This window comes from Ailuropoda melanoleuca, chromosome 1 (assembly GCF_002007445.2).
Source record: "Ailuropoda melanoleuca isolate Jingjing chromosome 1, ASM200744v2, whole genome shotgun sequence".
Lineage (NCBI taxonomy): Eukaryota > Metazoa > Chordata > Mammalia > Carnivora > Ursidae > Ailuropoda > Ailuropoda melanoleuca.
In genome coordinates, this window is record NC_048218.1 from 137,732,298 (window position 1) to 137,753,046 (window position 20,749).

A 20,749-nucleotide genomic window follows, 5' to 3' on the forward strand; every position below is an offset into this window, starting at 1 on the left:
ATGTTCTCCTGGAGAAGGTGCTCTGATTTACCTCTTCTTCCTCCCTAGGTAAACAGAGTCTGTATCTACTAACTTACTTGTTCTACATTTTAAACGTGAAAGTGACTGAGAAGTCTAAGAAAAGTCTAACTCATGTGCACAGAAAGTGTTAAGAAATCACCTCTCTAATTCATTTTATATTTCTTTTCAAAAGGGCAGTTCACTGAAGTTACAATTCATCAAGTGCTCATTTTACATCAGGAAATCCACCTCCTGGCCCCAATTCTCTAAAGCAATGCCTAATGTCCCCAGAATGATGAGGTTAACTCTGCCTAAATACCACCCAGCAGAAAAATTTTAAAAGTTATCAGAAAACTCCAGAAATGAGCCTATGAGAAAGTAAAGGTGTCATGTCCCCTCCTCAAATCCATAGGATCGAGTCCTAATCCACAGGACCTCAGAATGTGATCTGATTTGGGGCCATAAGCTCTACAGAAGTAATCAAGTTAAAATGAGGTCATTAGAGTGGGTCCAATTCCAATATGACTGGTATCCTAGAAAAAAAAAAAAAAAAGAAGCAGCAGCAAATATGTACACAAAAACAGGCCTAGAGGGAAGATGGACAGAGGGAGAAGATGGCCAACTATAAGCCAAGGAGAGAGGCCTGGAATAGAAAGACACCTTGATTTTGGACATCCAGCCTCCCAAACTGTGAGACCATAAATACCACCCAGTGTGTGGTGCTTTGTTATGGGAGCCCCAGAAAACTAACGCAAAAAGACATCCCCAAACCAGAAAGGAGGAGGAACAGTCACATGGTATAAATAAAATGGCTGGGCTAAATTTTTAAAAGTCTCAAATTAAACAGGAGAGAAGACTATAGGTGTGCCTCATCTCAAATTCTTAAACAAGGTATTAAAAAAGATAAAATAAAATAAGACCAGAGCCACTAATTACAGGACAAAATCTTGCATTTGGAAGAAGCCTTGAAGTACAGTTTGGCATTCCTCTCCCCAAGTAACTATGTGCACTCCCCCATGAGTTACTGGCATTTTTCTCCACCATGCCCCACAACTACTAGCAATGTTCCTTCCAAGAACTGCCTGTTCTCACGGAGTCTGCCTCCCTTTTTCTCATTCTCTCCTAAACCCACTCCCATCGTGTTTTTGCCTCTACCCCTCAATCAGAATTGCTTTTGTAAAAATCACTGTGGACTGCCACCTCACAAAATCCAAACATCAATTCTCAGCCTTCCTCTTGGTCGATCTAACAGCGTTTGATTCAGTGCCTCACTGGCTTTTCCTTCAACACTTTCTTCATCTGGCCTTGGAGCCCCCATTCTCCTCCACTCGGTCTCCCACCTCTCCTGACATGCCCTAGCACTTGGTCCCCTTCTTTCTCTAGGTACAGTCACTCCCTGGAGTGCTTGGGTGGCTCAGTTCATTGAGCATCTGACTCTCAATTTTGTCTCAGGTCATGATCTCGGGGTCAGGAGATCAAGCCCCAAGTCGGGCTCTGCACTGGGCAAGGAGCCTGCTTAAGATTCTCTCTCTCCCTTTGCCTCCGCCCACCCCTCCCTCCCTCTCTCAAAAAATTTTAAAAAATAAATAAAAAATAAAGTCATTCCCTGGGAGATCTTAGTAAAGCCTTTACTTTAAAAATACATAAAAATATGTTTTAATTCAAAATATACACAGAATCCAATTGCTTCTTACCATTCCACCCCTAAAACCTTCATCTAAGCTGCCATAATGCCTCACCTAGATTACTGGAATAAATTAATCTGTTTTCACCCATGTCCTATCATCTATTTCCATACAGCAGCTAGATTGAACTTTTTACATATAAATCATGTTATGTCTATACTCAAAACCTTCCAGGGCTCTCCTCTCATTCAGAATAAAAGTCAAAGTCTTCAACGTGTCTTAAAAGGCATCATGTGATCTGCAACACCCCATCTACCTGAGATCTCGGTGTTCTCATCCGCTGTCATGTCCCCCTCACCAACACCTCCTCTATCCCCACACCTCCTTTACTTTTCTGCTTAGACTTATATCAACTGTCACATGTTTGCATGATGTCCAGAGTCTACCCTTCTACAAACTCCCTAAGAGCAGGAACTGTGTTTTTGTCCACTGATATGTTCCTGGTACCTAGACCAGCGACAAACACAAAAGAGGAGGCTAAAGAAATATTTAGTGAAAGAATAAATGAACATCATATAGCCCACCCTAGAGTAGGTCTTAAATAAATGGCCCTTTGAAAAGTAACTGTATGGCTGTACACTGGAGTATGTTTCCCAGACCCTGTCCTCTGAGATCTCTAAAATGGAAATAAATCACTGGTCTGTGATTCTAATCTGCAGCCAGGTTGAGAACCACTGCATCAGACCATAAGCTCCTTAAAGAAAAGATTTTATTTTTTCATCTTGAAACCGCCAGCACAGCAGCTGGCAAAGTGCTTAACAATGTTGATTAAATGAATAAATCTAGGAAAAATGGTCATTTAGTCTTTGCTTGTGTACTCCTATTGATGAAGAGCTAAGTAGTTTACAAGGTCTTTCCCATTGCCATACAGCATTAAAGGCTGCAGTTCTTCCATAATCTGAAGAAAAGTCTTCCTCACCATAACATCCACTTGGTGGTCCCAGGTCAGTTGTCTGAAATACACCTTAAGTCCATCCTTGAAAGGTAGCTCTTCATAGATCTAAAAGCAATCGGAAGGAGCCCTTTGAATGGGCTTCTTCTCCAGGCAGAACAAATCAAGGCAAATGTAGGAAGTGTTAGGCCCCAGATTCATTCCACCTGAGCAGGGGTATCTCAGCCACAACTAAGGGCACTTAATCCAGGTCTTGAATGATAATTAGAGATTCCGTACACCAGAGAGAGAGGAAATGGCTTTTCACATGTGGCCGCACGGAAGGATGGAAGTGCATGAGAATCTCTGAAAATGGGGAATGATGGTTAGATTGCAGAATAAGACAGAAGGTTGAAATGGAAGGGAGTAAAGAGCACAAAGGGAGAGCTAAAATGGTACCCTGAAACCACGTGATAAAGGACTTCATAGACCAAATTAAAATGATCTGTTTTATGACTGAGTGGTGGAGCTTAGAGTAGGAAAAATACTAATGACATCAAGTCTCTATTAACCAATCAGAAATGGAACCAAGAAGAAAAACTAGATTCAGGTACAGAGAAAGAATAAATTTGGTTCCAGCTGTATTTCATTTGAAGGCATCCATGACACCCTACTAGAGGTGTCTTTTAAGGAGTTGTAAATGTGCTTTTGGAACTTGATATAGAATTAAGCATTGGAAGTTGGATTTAAGATTCATTTGAATAAAGGCTTACATCAGACTAGCAGTCAGATGAAAAATTCCAGCAATGGTTCTCCACAGTGGGACTGCAGGGAATATTCATCTTTTTTGCTTGTGCAAAATTATTTATAATATACTCAAATCATGTACTCTCAAATGTATACTCAAATTGTGTATAGTAAGTATGTATTACTTCTATTTACACAAAATTAAGAACAAAGGGAAATATGACTAAGATTCAGAGAGGACATATGTAATGCAAAGAGAGGGCAACCAAAAACAAAAACCTGGGGAAACCAACATTTACCAAAAAAGAAAAGAGTAGCTAGCTAAAGAAATAAGTATGTTAAGACAGTAATGCAAGATTTCAGTGCCTTAGAAAGCGAAGTGAGCAGCCTGGAAACAGGATTAAATGCTGCAGAGAAATGGAGTAAGGCGAGGAATAAAGAAACCACTAATAATTAGGAAATAGTTACTGACCATAACAAGAGGTTTAGGAAAATAACTGGGATAAAAGCCAGGCAACAGTGAGTTGAAAAAAAGAGTAGAAAATAAAGAAAAAAATAGAGTCTGGTTTTGAAAGGAAGGTCAGAAAAAAAGTCATAGCTGAAAAGAAGGTCAGGGTTAAGGACTGGTCTGCGTGTGTCTGTGTCCAGCAGAGAATGCAGAACCTGATACTATCAAGTCGAATGAGTCACATCATTCTCCCTGTCCTGTCAAAGTCATCAGCGACTGCTACAGAAGAAATAAACCCCAATAGGACAGGTCAGCTAGTCTCACAATCCTCGTTCCTATTAGTACCTTTTGCTTCTCTGGAGAAAAAGAAAAAAAGAAAAATATAAGGGTCCACAAAGTTTGCCGAAGCACTACTAGTCTAAAAGCATTCTTACTTCGTTCTAAAGGCAAACGTGTTAGTCAACCAAATTCTCATCACCTCCCACCAAAAAAAAAGAAAAAAAAATGCAATTAAAGCTAGCTATTTTGCTGGATTTTTCTTTTTAGAAATATGATTTCAACTAGTAAATGAAACTAATGAATACATTTAATTGTCCTTCCAAATGAATACCAACATTACTCTCATCTAGAGCATACACCAATGCTCATCACCATGAACTAAAAAAGTCCTCATTTTAGCCTCTGAATGCTTGGTGGAAGGTCCGCCTTTGTCCCCTGCACTCTGCCAAACGTTAAGTGATAATGAAATGATCTATAGGCAGACAGGCAGGCAAGTGGAAGTAATTCCAACAACGAGCCTATTTAACTGACTAACTGAATGATTAGCTTTTCAAAAAATCAAGACTTATCTGAAATAGCACTAAATACTGAGTAAAACAGAAAACTAAATTACCTCCCAGAATATCTCAGAATACCAACAGTCCTTTCATGCTTACATTTACATTTTAGGCTGCTGCTGCTGAACTTTATAAACAACCTATTTGAAATGCTCACTAATGAGTTCTTGATATTCATAGATTACATTATCATACTGGAGCTTAAGCATATCAAGTACCATGATTAGAACTATAGTATGTTAAAAATAGATAGGCATATGTGGTATAGCCATACAATGGAATGCTACTCAGCAATAAAAAGGAACAAAGGAACAAACTATTAAACACACCACAATGTGATCAATCTCAAAATCATTATGCTAAGTGAAGAGAGCCAGGACAAAAGAGAAACAGAGAGAGAGAGAGAGTGCATGCCACTGGATTCTATTTATATGAAATTCTAGAAAATTCAAGTGAATCCACAGTGACAGAAAACTGATCAGGGGCTGTGTAGGGACAGGGTGAAGGAAAGGGTGGATTACAGAGGGGAAGTAGGAAAATTTTGGGGGGTATTAGAAATGGCTATCTTGATTATAGTAATGGTTTCATAAGTATATACATATGTCAAAACCAACCAAATTATGTACTCCCTGTTTATGCAGTTCAATGTGCTTCCATTAATCTTCAATAAACTGTAAAAAAAGACTGAGGCAATTGTGTAGCCTCCCCATTAAAATATCTGAGTAACACTTTAAAACCCAATCTTTTTAAAAAAGAATTCTTAAATACATGAAAATATGCTCAATATCATTCAAAGTAAGCAATTCAGCTGACAATGACATGTTATTATTTACCTATATCAATGCCAAGCAGTATCATTTACATAAGAAGGAGTGGACTAATAAAAAGATTGTTTTAAATGGGCTACTATGTGCCAAACACTTAGAACAATGCCTGGTCCATGTAACTGTCATGTAAGTCTCTAAAGAAAGAGGGAATAGAGAACAAAAACAATAAAATAATTTTGGTAAAATGATAGAACTATAGCCCATTGATTTTAATTCTGAGTTGTCTTTGGTATAAAGTGTTTTTTCCAGCAACAGAGTTTGGCCTTTTACATCTAAGTTTGACAGGCTTCTGCTTTAAGATGTCATCAGACCACCGCCCCTCACTCCCGCTTACCTCTTCTCCATTCTCCATTCCCGCAACTGCACAGGTCAAGACAGAGACAGAACACGCCCTACATCCAGGGCCCGTCACGTGTGCTTACTGTGCAAGAACCACAGATGGCTCTGCTTTTTTCCTTCTTAAAAAAATTCTTCTTCTAAAAAAATTTTTTCACACAGGAATCTGGTAGAGAGAAAATGAACCTCCCCTCAGTTGATCAGTGTACCAGGGGAATAAAGTTTGCCAGACAAGAGAAACTGGACTAGGGACTCTGCACAGACACCACATCCTTGAGAGAAAAGGACCGATGGCCATGGCCACCTGCACACCAGTGTGGGGGTGAAACACAGCAGGACAGAGACTCTTTTTGTTAAAACAAGTGCAATGCTAACATCTACCTTGGAGCAGAGGATAGCGATCTAAAACAAGGAGGAAGGGATTACCGCCCTTAGAAAAAGGAACCTAAAAACAATTGACAAAAGGTGAAAAACATTATAAAGAGGTGCTGGATGCTCTTAGTTAGATCCAGTACGAAGCCTGAGAGAAGCAGGTGTAGAGAGCTGGAAGTGCGGTCCAGTTCTGTGTAGGCAGAGTGGGAGGCAGTGAAGTTCAGTGGAAATCGAGGTCTCTGGGGACATAGGTATCCCAGCTTTATGGCTCACTACCTTTGACATCTTTCTCAAGTTATTCATTGCCTTTGAGCTTCAGTACCCTCAACTCTAAAAGCAGAGGGATGGATAGCTGTGCAGCTTACTGTGAATATAAAAAGTACTTCACACATTTAACTACTCAATAAGTGGTACTTGTTATCAAGAAAATCGAAGATAATTAACCAATGAACTATTAGAATTAACAAGATCGCTGTATAAGAGACCAGATATACAATTAATTTCCAAAAACCTATGGCTTTCCAACCTGTCCGGGAAAACTCAATTAAAAGATAGGAGGGGAAAGCCACCAGAAAAAACAGTAACAAAAAATACTCAGGAATACAAAGTCAGTGTTCACGAAAAGTACAGAATATTCCAAGCACCAAAGCAAACTAGGTCTTCAAATGCGAAGACAAAAAGTCTATGAAGATGAGAATTTTTTCTAAATAACTTAAGAGATTTAACAGAATCCAAAAGAATATTCTGAGTTTTTTTAAACTTATCAAAATTTTTCTGAAGTTGAACCTGAAGACTAAATGAAGTAAGAACAGCTAAGAAATCTTTGAAAGAAAAGCAACAAGTATCTTATAAAATCATATTATAAAACCCTGTGTGCAATCTTGGTTAAAAAAAAAATCAACAGTATAGAAAGTAGCCCAAAAGAAATCAAATATTTTTGAGTATACATATGTCACATATTCTATATAAAATAATAGATTAAGAAGAATATACATACCTGCCCAGACAAGAGATGGTATAGAAAACAAATCAATGGAGAAAGGATGAATTATGGATGGTTCAAAATACTACTTGTGAAAACCAGTTATTTGGGAAATAGAGGCTTACCTTACATTAAGCACTGAATAAAATTCTAGAGGAGATAAGTTCACAGCATATTGTTAAATACAAAAAAAAAAAATTTACCAAACTGTGCAGAATATTCCCATTTTGTAAACATGTATATTCATAATGAAATAAATGCAAAGACATCCAATGGATGTAATAGAGAGAGGGCTGCCTGATGGTTACAAGTGTGGGTGCTGGGGCAAAAGCTGGGGCTCACAAGTAGTAATTCAACCATGCTGGAAGTATTAGGACCAATCTCATTAGAGTCTGGAGGATGAATGAATTAATTAATAAATGAAAAGCCCTAAAATTGTATCTGGCTATTGTTCTTTTTACTTATCACTCCTATTACAAATGCTCTGGTGCTAAGAGTAGTGTTTATTTGGCAGGATTATGAGTATTTTTATTGCCTCATTTTTCTAGAATGCACACATACTGCATTTAATTTTCAAAAGGTCAAATGTAAAAAAAAAGGAATCACAAAAAAATTGAGCAAATAGTGTTAATATTTATCTGCTCTTTGGATAATGAAGCACTTGCTTAGCATACCAAGCTCAGATATGTTTAAGCAAGTTATCTCCTAGCATGCATTATTGATATGCCCAAGAATTACCAAATAGAAGTCAGCATCAAACTTAAATTTCAAATGGCCAATTTTTTCCACTCTCAATTTTAGGATGTTAAACACTAAAGGCATTGTTTTATGCTTACACTGTTGCAATCTTAGAATAAAGTGTTAAATATGACAGATTAAGAAGGAGTGTGTCCTAGAACTAAAGCACCAAGGATAAAGATTGATCCTTTTGTCTGTTACAATAGAAATGTATGTAACCTTGAGCCATCATTGAACTGCCCCTTAAATCCACCATTAGGAATATAGGCACAGTGTAGCAAACCACAACTCATAGATGGGACCTAGGACAACAGTCTGTCCAAAACAGGAGCCCTGCAAATTTCAAAATACAAAGAAGCAGTTCATGACTCTACAGATACAAAACACCTTCTTGAAAAAAATAAAAGAGAAATAAAACACCTTCGTGGATGAACTAAATTCTGCATTCTTCTGCCTACTACCCACCGATCCTAATTTCATCATCTAAATGAGCATTATACCAATGCCTCTTATACATGACTGCACATAATGCATTTGAAACTCATTATCGTGATTCCTTTTAAGTCTTCTCAGAGCTAACCATCCTCAATTCCTTTGGTCAGTCCTCAAGGATTTGGACATACTTTCCAAATAGTTCATTTCTTAATTGGCACATCAAGTCAACATCTCCATATGTCAATATCCCTCCTCAAATATTACACCTAAGTTGAATCACTAACCTAAGTTAAATGTCTACCTTCTATGTGCCAAGCACTCTGCTCATATTAATAGAGCCTAAGACACATACCCCATCATTGCTTTTAGCAGCCATGTGACATCTGTGGCTTCAAAAGTACTTTAAAGCAAGACTTCCTCATCCTATGCTTGAACATCTGAATTTCAGAACCCAAAAGAACAGTCTACATTTAACAATTATGTTTGCTCATTATTCTAGCCTTTCAAATCATCTTAAATCCCACTTCTGCTTTCTAACTCATTAGGCATCTTTCCCAGCTTTCTGACTTTATAAAATTTGGTTAAGCCTTCCCAAAACCAAAATATCGATTAAATAGTGAAACAACAACAGCTCAGAGATTACATACTAATACCAAAGGTACAGTAGGACCCTCTATCCGTGGTTCTGCCATGTCCAAAAGCAGACAGTCCCCCTCCTGATGTATAGTCAGAAGGTCAATAGTAGTCTAATGCTACGTGGATCACCTCACTTCACCTGATCACGCAGGCATTTTATCATCTCTCACTATCACAAGAAGGGTGAGTTCAGTACAGTAGGATATTCTGAGAGACCACATTCACATAACTTTTCCTACAGTATATTGTTATAATTGTTACATTTTATTATTGCTGTTAATTTCTTACTGAGCCTAATTTTTAACTTAAACTTTGTCACGAGAGAAAAAAAGAAAAAAAAACATAATATATATATAGGGTTCAGCACTATATATAAAAAAAAACATAATATATATATAGGGTTCAGCACTGTCCAGGGTTTCAGGCCTCCACTGGGCACCTTGGAATGTATTCTCTGTGAATGTGGGGGGACTAGAGCATTACACTCAAGGCCTTCCTCCAGATTAGCATCAAGTCCTTAAATTAATAGCCCTAGGGTACATCTGTTCAAAGAGCCAACAATCTGCCTAGTTATACCATCATTCAGCACGTACTGCCGCTTCTTGCCGTACCAAGATACAACATTTCAAATGCCTTACCAAACATCAAGAAACACCACATCTCTCTCACCGTCCAGATTTACTGGTCAGTTACCCTCCGCCAGCTTCTGTGTGATCCCTCTACTGGCTGTGCCTTCTCAGGCTCATTCTCAATTGCTTCTCACTCTACTGGCTTTTTTTCTTTTTTTTTTTAAGATTTATTTACTTGTTCAGTTGCAAGAGAGTGGGGGAGGGGTAAGACAGAGAGAATCTCAAGCAGACTCCCCACTGAGCTCAGAGCCTGACTCAGAGATCAAGACTTGAGCTGAAATGAAGAGTTGGACACTTAACCCACTGAGCCACCCAGGGGCCCCGCTCTGCCTGCTTTTTAAATGCCCATGTTTCCCTGCACCCTCTCCTCAACACACCACTCCTGCTGTGTGCTCAGAACCCAGGTGACCTCATCAACAACAACGGCCGCAAGCACCTCTCCTGTGCTCGCGGCTCACGAGGTGTCTCTCTGTTCCACTCGCAGACACGCAGCTGTCTCTGGGAGAGCACTATTTGGATGTCTCTGGGGCACTTTAAACTCAGGATGCCAATAATGAACTCATTCTCTTTCTTCCAGCCACCCAGCCTCCTCCTCCTCCTAAATGTTCAATCTCAATGAAAGGCTGAGCATCCACCCAGGAGCCCAAGGTGTAAAAACCAGCCTTCAGAGGAGACTGCACTGTATCATCCAGTGCCACCCTGCCCCCACCCTAACTCTCTCCGTTGCTTAGCTCTGACTTTTCTTCTCCCCACGGGAGAGGCAGCAGTCCCCTGACTGATCTTCTTGCCTCCATTAAGATCCCTCTTTTATTGTCTTCCATTCACCAAGAGAATAATCCTTCCAATCTGATGTTAGTGGCTCCCCATAGCTTTCCTGCCTTGCTCACAGTCTCATCTCTTGCCACTCCTACCCATGTGCGCCTTCGTGCTAGCCCTTGAAATGCTCATAGGAGTTCATTCCTCTGGGCCGTTACACAGCCTGTTTGCTTTGACTAAAATGCGCTGGCCCCTGGGCATCCCAGAATGCACTTCTGGAAATCTTTCAAAACTCAGCTCAAACAGGACTTTCTCTGAGGCCAGGGCTCCTTAATCTGATTTAGTTGCCCCTTCTCTGGGCTTCTGTTTAACCCTATGCACAACTCCCGCACAGCACTTAACCCATCTGTAGTATAATCATAGACTTAGGTATTATTAGCTTTCCCGTGAGAGAAACACATGATAGGAACTCATTAAATACTAGATGAACAGACAAACATGTGAATGGCCACTGAAAATGAGTAACAGAGAATGAAGTAGGGCAGTCTTGAAATTTCAAAAACAGAATCTTAGAACAAAAGACTGTCAATCCAAGCCCAAGAATTCTTAGTCACTTTGCAGTTGCTTCAGTATTTTTGTCAGCCAGATACATGACAGACTTCATTTACTGTAGGAAATTAATAAGGTACTATGTGCCAAATATCAGTCTTTTAAAAAATTAAATTTATTCCTATTTGATATGATAAAGGAAGTAATTCCATACACATTTTTATGGTCTAAATAATTATTGGCTTTCTCTAGGTATTATATTATATCAAAACATGTACTCAGGGGAAAAAAATCAAAGGAAAAATATTTTCAATGTATATTGAATGTTATCCTTACTACAATGAAGAGCTCATATGTGTAAGAAAAAATTAAGTGAAAACACCTAAACAGAAAATTCCCCCAAAAAGTGAAATATAAAAAGCTAAGTGATATGAAAATTAGTGAGCCTCAGTAGTGATTAAAGAAATGTAAATTGCGTCAATGAGACAGCATTTTCCACCATCAAGTTAGTAACAATAAATAACAATTTTCACTGTTGGCCAGGATAAAGTTCATATCCTTCGACCTAAGATTTCTACTGCAAATAATCTAGCCTTAATAATAAGAAATTCAGATATGGTTTATGTAATTGTGACATTTTTAAATTACAATTAAAAACCTCAGCGCCCAAAATTCGATTTACTCATTCATTCAACAAACATTTATTAAGCATTTACTGTGTCAAGCACTGTTTGAGGTGCTAGGGAAAAAGTAGCTTATTTTGAAATAGAGAAAGAAAAAGGGAGGGAGGGAAAGAGGAAGGAATGAAGATAGATACTGGCCTGTCTATATGAGGCTTGCAATTGATTGAGGGGGTGTCATAAAAACAAAACAAAACAAATAACTAGAATATATATTATAATGGATGCTGAAAAGTGATGTGGAGAAAAATAAAAGCATGAAATGAGGATAGAAAGGAGGGTGCTATTTTCAACAGGTTCCCAGAGAAGGCCTTACTGAGAACATGACAGCTGAGCAGAAACCAGAAGCACATGAGGGAGAAAGCCAAGCAAACCTGAGTGAAGGAAGGTCTAAGCAGAGCAAAGATGCAGCTCCTGAGAAAGGAGCTCACACAACACATTCTACCAAGAGCAAAGAGACCAGGGAGGCTGAAGCCCAGCGAAGAATGGAGAGAGGTGTAAGGAACAGGCTTTCTTAAGCCTCATCAGAGGCTTACTGGAGGCTGGATCGTATTGGGTCCTGTAAGCCACCATCAGAGCTTTGGTTGGAATGAAGCCTCACAAGAGCTTCGAGCAGTAGAATGACACTGTTTTGGACATAGGTTTTAGGTGATCTCTTTCTGCTCTGTTGAGATCAAACTAAAGGAGATCTAGACAGGAAGTTATAATCCAGGCAAGAGACGACCACGGTGTGGCCCAGAAGGTGAAAATTTCTGGCGCTAACTATCTTGAAGCAGAGACAAGAATGTTTGCTGACAGACTGGATATAGGATGTGGGAGAAAAACAAGTCTACAGAAACTCCAAAGTTGTAGGCCTGAGCAACAGGAAGGAAGGAGTTGTCATTCAAGGAGATGGGGAAGGGGTAAGTTTGGGGCAATGTAGGAGCTTAGTGTCAGGTTTGAGGTAACTCTCCACGTGGAGACATGGGGGCTGCGCTTGCTGGGAACCTGGAAAGCTCCACGCCGGAGATGTCAACCTGAGAGCTGTCCACATGGAGATGGTATTTAACACGGAGAAACTGGATGATATCACCAAAAGTGTGAGGATGACAAAAAAAGGTAGGAGGGTCAACGAGGAAGGGCTGGGAAGCCCCAGTGTAAAGAAGTCAGGGCGATGAGACAGGAAAGATAAGAATGACAGTGAAGAGAAAAGCCATGGAAGTGAGGTGCACCGGAAGCCAAGGACAAGTTTCAGCAGTGACAGATCATTCAAGTCTAAGGCTTCGGACCAGGCAGGTAAAGAGGAGGAATAATGGCTGGATTTAGTGAAGAAGCAGTCATTGTTGACCTAGAAGAGAGGATTTTCAGTGAAATGGTGATGTAAATGACTCATAAGTGAACAGTGGCAGATGTTCAAATGATGTACTATTTTGCAATATATTACATATTAAAATACTTTATAACTATTATGGAAATATTTACAAAGAAAAGTTAGTGTCATTGAGAAATGGTTACAACAAGAGAGGAAAAGATACACTCTGGGATCACTTGTGGTTCTGAAAAAGAAAATGCGTAAGTAGAAAATGAGCTAAGACATTAATTCCAGATATCCCCAAGTGGAAGAACTAGAGCTGACTTTTTTAATCCTTTCTTTTGTTTTCTAAAATTTGCACTATGCACAACTTCCATAATTAGGAAAAATACTCCTATAAAGTACTTCCATAAGTAAACAAATTTCCTTTCTACTTCCCAACACTTTCACACTTCAATCCATCCTCTCAGAAACACTGTTCTTAACTTAGACAAGCATAATAACTACTATCTGGCATTGCATTAAAATTTACAAAGCATCTTCAGATGCATTAGTTCTCCCAGTAACTCTAACATGGGTACGGCAGGAGTTACTGTCTCCATTTTCAGACAAAGAAAGATTCAAAGAAGTTGATCTGCACAAGGTCATGTAAAACAGTGGCCAGATGTGAATCCATTCTTTGAGTACCTTTGATACTTTGTCTACTATAACAAGAAGACACTTTGCAGTTGGAGCAAAATATACACAACAATCTCCTCCTCATAACTAGCAAACATTGACAAACATTTACCAAGAAGGCTGACCATACTTTCTTCATATTACCATGTTTTTCTATTCCAATGTCTATTTCAGGAAGAAACACTCATTAATTTCCATGAGTGAATGCTTCTTTCTTCCATCAGGCCTTAGGCTCCTAGAGAGGGATGACAACATCCTCTGCATCCTGTATTATTAGCAACATCCTGCCTAGTACCTGGTATAGAAGATAATAGAGAAGTGCTTGCTGATACACTTCATGGTAATGGAGAGGAGCTCGTGCTCCATTTGATGTGATTATTGTAGGAGTTTCTAAAATGCCCTGCAGAAACAGCAAGTCAGCTTGAGTTACAGCTGAAGGAGCTTTAACAATGAAACAGGTCCCAGGGTTTCAGGCAACTAAACTGTATTCCTCACCTTATACCTAGGACAGTGGTCCTCCTACTTCAGGATAAAACATAATCCCCTGGGGAGATGGCTATAACACAGACTGCTGTGGAAAGCCCAAGAACTTGCATTTCTAACAAGTTCCCAGGTAATTTTTTTTTAAGATTCTTTTTATTTATTTGACAGAGAGAGAAGAGGAAGTAAGCAAGCACAAGCAGGGGGAGTGGGAGAGAAAGAAGCAGGGAGCCTTATGTGGGGCTCGATCCCAGGACCCTGGGATCATGATCTGAGCCAAAGGCAGATGCTTAACCAACGGAACCACCCAGGCACCTGTTTCCAGATAATGTTAACACTGCTAGTCCTAGGATCACACTTGGAGAACCACTGACCTAGAAAAAAAAACTTTAAAAGTGAAGATTTGAATAACCAATAAATAGTATCCTGAACTCCAGAGCTATAAACTGAGTTGAGAGTAAACTTCAATATATTCTGATCCCTGGGTTTTTATTGCAGTCTTACATCTGGTATAACTGAGAGAAGATGTCAATTAAGATTAAATGTACTATAAAGATCAATTTCTTTTCATAATGGAAAAAGTGGAAGCCACCCACACTGCTTTATTTTCAAGGCAGTGATTAGTGCTGCCAGAAAAGAGGACCTACATCCTACTTATCTTTAAAACCCCTAAAGTGTCTTAAACATAAAGATATCTAATCACTGTTTGCTGAGTAAGATGATGAAATCCTGCCCTCAATGAGCATATCATATACTTGGGGGGAGAACAGGAGGGTATTCAGAGCCACTGGTAAAGCATATGGACCTTTACAGGACTTAGAAAATGGTGCCCCTTTGGACCTATGAAGGGGAAGAAGGTACTCCTTCCTGCAGATGGACACAGACCTGTGCCAGGATAGCTGGCCAGCCACACACACACTGGATGGATTCTAGCTCTTATCTGCTGCCACTGCTGGGTACCCTTCTACAGTGCACAACTCACCCATCCTTACAGGGCAGTCCTGTGTGTGCAAAACATTTGTAGAACAGCATACACATGCCCGAGAGTAAACAACAAGCTGTGACTAGAATTCTGAAAAAAGATCCTTTGTCTTTAGCAGTTGAAGGGTTGAGGGGTAAAAGGAGGATACAGAAATTGATCTTGGCCAGGAGGCTTCCTTTGTCTGAGATGTTCTACCACCACCAAGCACAACCTTCAAACAACAAACTCCTACTCATCCTTTAGGTCTTAGCTTAAATGTCTTTTCCTTGGGAATCCCCCCCAACCCCAGACTAGAATGGCCATATACTCCCACTGCACACAGCAATCTTCCATTATACCACTATGGCAAACATGCTTAGGTGGTGGTGGTGTTTTGATTCTGCCCCCATGAGATTATAAAGCTCAATGTGGGCACAGCCATATGTTTTGTTCATTGTTCTACCATGAGTACCTAGTACTTAAGTACACAATAAATATGAGTTTAATACTGAAATAGGACACATAACTTAGATTAAATAATGTAAAAAGGGACAAGAATCATCCATGGTGTCTTCAGAGGGAAGGAAAAGGCAACCAAAGTTTGACCGATGTTTTCTGACAATAAGGAATTATTATAAGATCCAAGACACTTCTGAAGAATACACTATGATAGGAAACTGTGCCACTCTATACTATGCTCTGCTATTTCCATCCCTTGTGCTAAAATATGACACTTCACAGAACTGTCGACTCTTGGTTTTACATTGTAAATATTGATGGTGTGAATACTTGTTCACATTTGCCTAAAACATGAGAAATGGTTCTGAGCTTAAGAACTTGAAATGGAAAATCACCTCCACAAGCCCAACAAGCAAGATTAATTATCTTAACTGCTTGAAAACAATGGCTGAGTCCTAACCCCTTTTGAAGAAGTGTGACTTTAGAGACTCTGACACCCTCACCCACAGCCCATGACCTTCAGAGACTGCTGGCTGAAAGGATATTTCTCAGCTGTTGCCCTCCAAGCCTGAAACAGAAGATGTGGCCATTTGCAACTCTTCTGATTTCCGTGGAGTTGAAAGTCCCAATTTCTTATCTAATCTGCAAAGGCTATACAATAAAATTCTCCTCTATCATCGCTCCCCCTCGCCTAACCTCCCAGTTAATACTCAAGCCATCCCCACCATTCCACAGGAGCCACTCTGGCATCGAGCACCAGCAACCCAATGGTCAGATTCAATCTTCTCTTCAGTCTTCATCTTACTTGAGTTTGGCCAAATGACACTACAACTACCCCTTTTTTCCTTCAAAGGCTTTTCTCACCTTCCTCACACTCTGTACTGTCCACTTCCCTTCCTCTAGCATTACTTAGATGTCTCCTTTGTGGATGCCTCCATTTCTGCCACCTTCAATGTTGGGAAAACCAGTCTTACCTTTTGTAGTCTCTGTTCTCACTCCCTGGATGGTTGCATCCAATAAAGCAGTTTCAACCATGCCTTTCATTCAAGCGATTCCCATATCAGCACAGACCAGGCCCCTGAGCAACACGGCCTGATACCCAACTCCCTACTGACCAACTCTACTAAAAGTCAACCTCTTCAGAACCAAGCTCCTCATCTCCTCTTCCTCACAGAGGTCAGATGCACCACCTTCTCATCAAGTCAGGATCTTGAATTTCCTCACCCTCCACATCCACTTCCTGGCAATTCTACCTTCCAAAAGCATGCCCCCTTTGCCATCTTCGTAGCTACTCCTTAACTGAGGTCCATCACCCTTTACCTGGACTACAGCAATTGCCCCTAGCAGGTCTCACCTCTTTCTGTCTTATCCTCCACTAATATGGATTCCCTATTGTTGCCAAACTAAAGCATAGTTTGTTGCTCCTGATGTTTACATCTTTCCATTGCTCCCCATCATCTACCAAATGAAGACCAGCTTCTTAGCATGACACATGGCCTCTAGGATCAAGCTGCTTCTGCTTGCCTCGCAGACTCATCTCTCATTAAGCTCTCCACAGCACCCTGTATCCCAGCTACGACCTATTATAACACAATGCAGTTTTATCTTTCTGCTCTTTCTCTCAATCTGTGTTCTACACCGGAAATGTCCTCCTAGCCCATATGTACATCTGACCTTTGTCTGCATGGCAAATTTCTCCTCATCTTTCAGGTCCCACTCACTTCCTCGATAGGGCCTTTTCTGACCTTTCTCACTGCATGTGACCTCCCCTTTCTGCTCTCATGGCCTCAAATCATTTCATTGCAATTGTTTACATTTCTGTCTCATTGTTATCCAATTAAATTTTATTTTTTTAATTTGTAATTTCACATCATCTGACATGTCACCTGGCACATAGTATAAACTCAATAGATGCCTGTGGAATAAAAACTGTTGGCACAAAGTCATCAGTCTCAAGATTCAGAGACCAGTAGAAAATCATATTATGCAGGATTTTAGAGCAGTGAACTAAGAATCAAGCTATTTTGTGATTTAATTTTCCAAATTTAAATAATGCATACATAATCCACTTAGCTCTGTTCTTTTTACTCTCATGCACTCTATCTTCTAATACCTTACTCCACCTCTGAATCATCTGTTGGCCTTTATCATGTTTTTCCTCTGCCAGTCCCATTAAGTCCTATTATTCGATGAGTTAAAAATTCCAGTCCGTTCCCTTGGATAAGTCTATCCTCTGAGCTTCTGAAATCTCCCTGTAGACCCTTCCTGAAATATCAGGATCCAGGTCTACTAACTCCATCAATAATCAACTCTCACATTCACATAGATAGCTTTCCTTTAACGTATATTAATCTCATCCTCACAACAGAAATAGGTAGGTCAGTTTTTATTACTGTCATTTTACAAGCAACAAACTGGTGCCAAGAAACCTAGAAGATGCTTATCCTTCTCCGTAAGTTTCCCCAAGCATAAGCCTGTGAAATTAATTCTGCACTTTCTGACGTCCAGTCTTCGTATTTTTTCCTTCAGCACCATTTACCAAAGTCACATCCCCTTGTGCTTCCTCTCTGGCACAGTAACTTTACTCTTTATTTCTGTCTCCCAAACTATAGCTTTCCTGTTTGCGCTTGTGTTTCTACCCTGCTGATCTGATCACCAGCTGAGCATTCATTCCAAAGTAATCATTTTTCTCCCCTTCTCACCTCTAAAATCCAATGACTTGACAAAGGAAGCCGTACTTCATGAGTTTCACCCCAGAGTCCCATTCTCTGCAAAACACCTAAGTGAAACTTAACCCATAACCCAGTTGTCTTTTTGAAGGTTTTTTTCTGAACTCCAGCGATTATAACTTGATTAGTCCCAGACCAATTTTTTCTTTTTCTTTCCCTTGCTTTCTTCTAAGGAACAAGCAAAGAAAATCAAAGTCTACATAATGTAATTATGTCTCCTTTTATAAAAATACTGGTCATTGAGGGTGAAACTCAAATTACTGGGGGGAAATGAGGTTTAGAATCACTGAGTTTTCAACATTATCTCATATCATTAAGAGCTGGCCTTAGTTTCCAGCCCCTGACCCTCACTGTGCCCTCTCACTCTGTTTCCCAGCACATGGTTCTGTTCTGGTGTGTGACATTCACCTCCTTTTCTATTACTCAATCATGGAAAAGGATAAACAGGTAAGAGTGAACACAAAATAGTTATTTTATTTCTTTGTCCACCGGAGTTGGCCTACAATTCCACAGGTCCACCTCAGAGGAGGCCTCCTCCTTACCTCCCAGCACAAACAGACCCTACCCTCAGAGCCTGAAAAACACCTCCTCTTCTCCCTTTCCTCTTAAAAACAGTGTCAGAGAGAAACAACGATCGACTTTAGAAAACTGTCTCAGCGAGTTGGACCAGATGCCCAGGAGCGGACTCAGCCCCTGTGAGACTGCTTGGCCTCTCCTATTTCCAAAGGAACCTCTAACTCCTAGTCAGTCGTCTTACAAATGTTGTCAGTCATCAGGAAGAATATCAATGCATCCAGGCATCACCATTTCTAAAAACACAACCAGCCACAGGCAAGCTCAATACAATCCTCTATATGAGTCACATATTCCCACTTTTTTTTGGGGGGGGGGCGGAATTCAAAGGAGACCTCAAGGAACTGAGTCACAAGCAATTTCTAAAGTCAGTGCAACAAAGAGCTGGGATTAATTGAAGAGAACCTTCCTGAAATTTCTGTCATCTTCCTGCCTCTCCTTTCACTACTTCTTTGTTAGGCTGGAGGCTCTTACTCTGTTCTTTCTAGGTGTACATCTGTGGTCCATGTGACCATCCCAATGATCAGTCTATTGGTAATGACCAAAAAGCATCAGTCCACTGGCCCCAACTTTCACCTTGATGTTTCAAGTAGATTCTTCATTACTAAGAATTTGTGTTACAAAAAGCTTAAGGCATTTCATTTCAGAAAAAGAAGTATGTTGGGCATATTGAGGCTGGGGGCCAGAGGCAAGGCTTTAGGTTTGTCCTGTTATAACTGTTCAATCAGAGGATGTCCAGGAAGCAGCTTTCTGTGGAAATCTGGAAGAATGGATCATTCCCAGGTGATAGGTAAAGTTGGAGAACACAAATTAAACTACTAATTATATTGATAAGCGCTGAAGTTAAACACAGCTGTTTTTTGAGCGCTTGCCCTGATTTCCCCAATTGCAACACTCCTGTGTGCTCCCATATATGCCTTTGATCTGATTCTCTCTCATTTCAGTCTGTCCTGGGACTGGTACTATGAAAGGGGAAGATGAAAATCCAAGGATGATGGACGATGTCCAGAAGGCAGATACTCTATAATTCAAGCCTGGGTAAAATTCAAAAGTTAAAGCATCACACACAAAGGAACAGGGTCTGGCCTTTCTTCCCAGAGGGGCTATTGGCTAACCTATTTTTGCTACAAAAATTAAAATGACCCATCACCCTGATTCCTAGCAATCTTCCTAAAAACAGTATCCACTCCCCATATCCTGCTGAACATAATCACTCAAAGTAGGTCAGAAATGTTGCTTCCTTCCCCTCATTGATTTTCATTAAGAGGCTGCACTTTCTGGAACACTAAAAGGAAAGATAAACACCCACTACAAGTACCAATGACACCCCCTGTAAATTTTTTGGCGCACTAAGTCCACTTCCCCTAAAAGAAGGAGAAAATCTCATCACCCATCCTTTCTTCTTTTTGGCCCTAAGTCAACAATAATCTCGAAGTACAAAATAAACAGTGGCAATGCTTCAGTCAGATGAACACCTCCCAAAAGGAACATATTCACTCTGTCTTTTCTAATTTTCTAGATCACCAACCCGCCTCTTCCCTAAGTACACACTCTTATTCTCCCTAATCCATATCCACATTTTGCCAGAAGGATGACAAGTGATACCACACACTGGCTTAGCAAGTCCCCAGGGCCTTATCAGGAAGCTGAGTGCGGGCGAGTACGAAGAAGGGGTTTGTAGAGACCCCTACAGGGTCTAGGGGAAGAGAAGGAGGTGGAGAAACGGGAAGGAGGGACAGGGGGTGGGGGGGCGNAAATTCCACTAGCGGGGCTTCCCCAGTCTCCCCGCCACCCCACTTGCAGAAACCTCTGCCAAGGCCCCAGGTCCTCAAGCCAGGCACTCTGAAGAGGGCGCCGCAAAGTCCTTCAGAGCCCTCAAAACAGGAGCGCGAACAGAAAAGCATCCCCCAAAAGACAGCAAAGACACACACCCTCTCTCGGCCAGCCACCCGGGGCGGGCAACTTCATCCCTGCAATACAGGGATGCCCCCGTCCTCCAAGGAAGGCAAAAGGCGACGGGAGGGAGAGACAAACGGGCACCCGCCTCGCCC

General features: G+C 40.5%; 1 protein-coding gene across 4 annotated transcripts in view; it reads right to left on the bottom strand.

Annotated features, from left to right (window-relative positions):
- Positions 1 to 20,749, bottom strand: part of ELAPOR2 (endosome-lysosome associated apoptosis and autophagy regulator family member 2) — a 184,185-nt gene that overhangs the window by 163,146 nt on the left and 290 nt on the right. Inside the window, exon 1 of one of the 4 annotated variants that reach the window (XM_034667214.1) lies at positions 5,749 to 6,723. The exons of 1 other annotated variant lie outside the window; for it this stretch is intronic. In XM_034667214.1, the coding sequence (XP_034523105.1) occupies positions 5,749 to 5,766 (18 nt within the window). In that variant the 5' untranslated portion in view covers positions 5,767 to 6,723. Of the gene's footprint in view, positions 1 to 5,748; positions 6,725 to 20,749 lie in introns of those variants that run through there. 2 more of the 4 variants (XM_034667211.1, XM_034667224.1) reach the window with 2 other exon arrangements.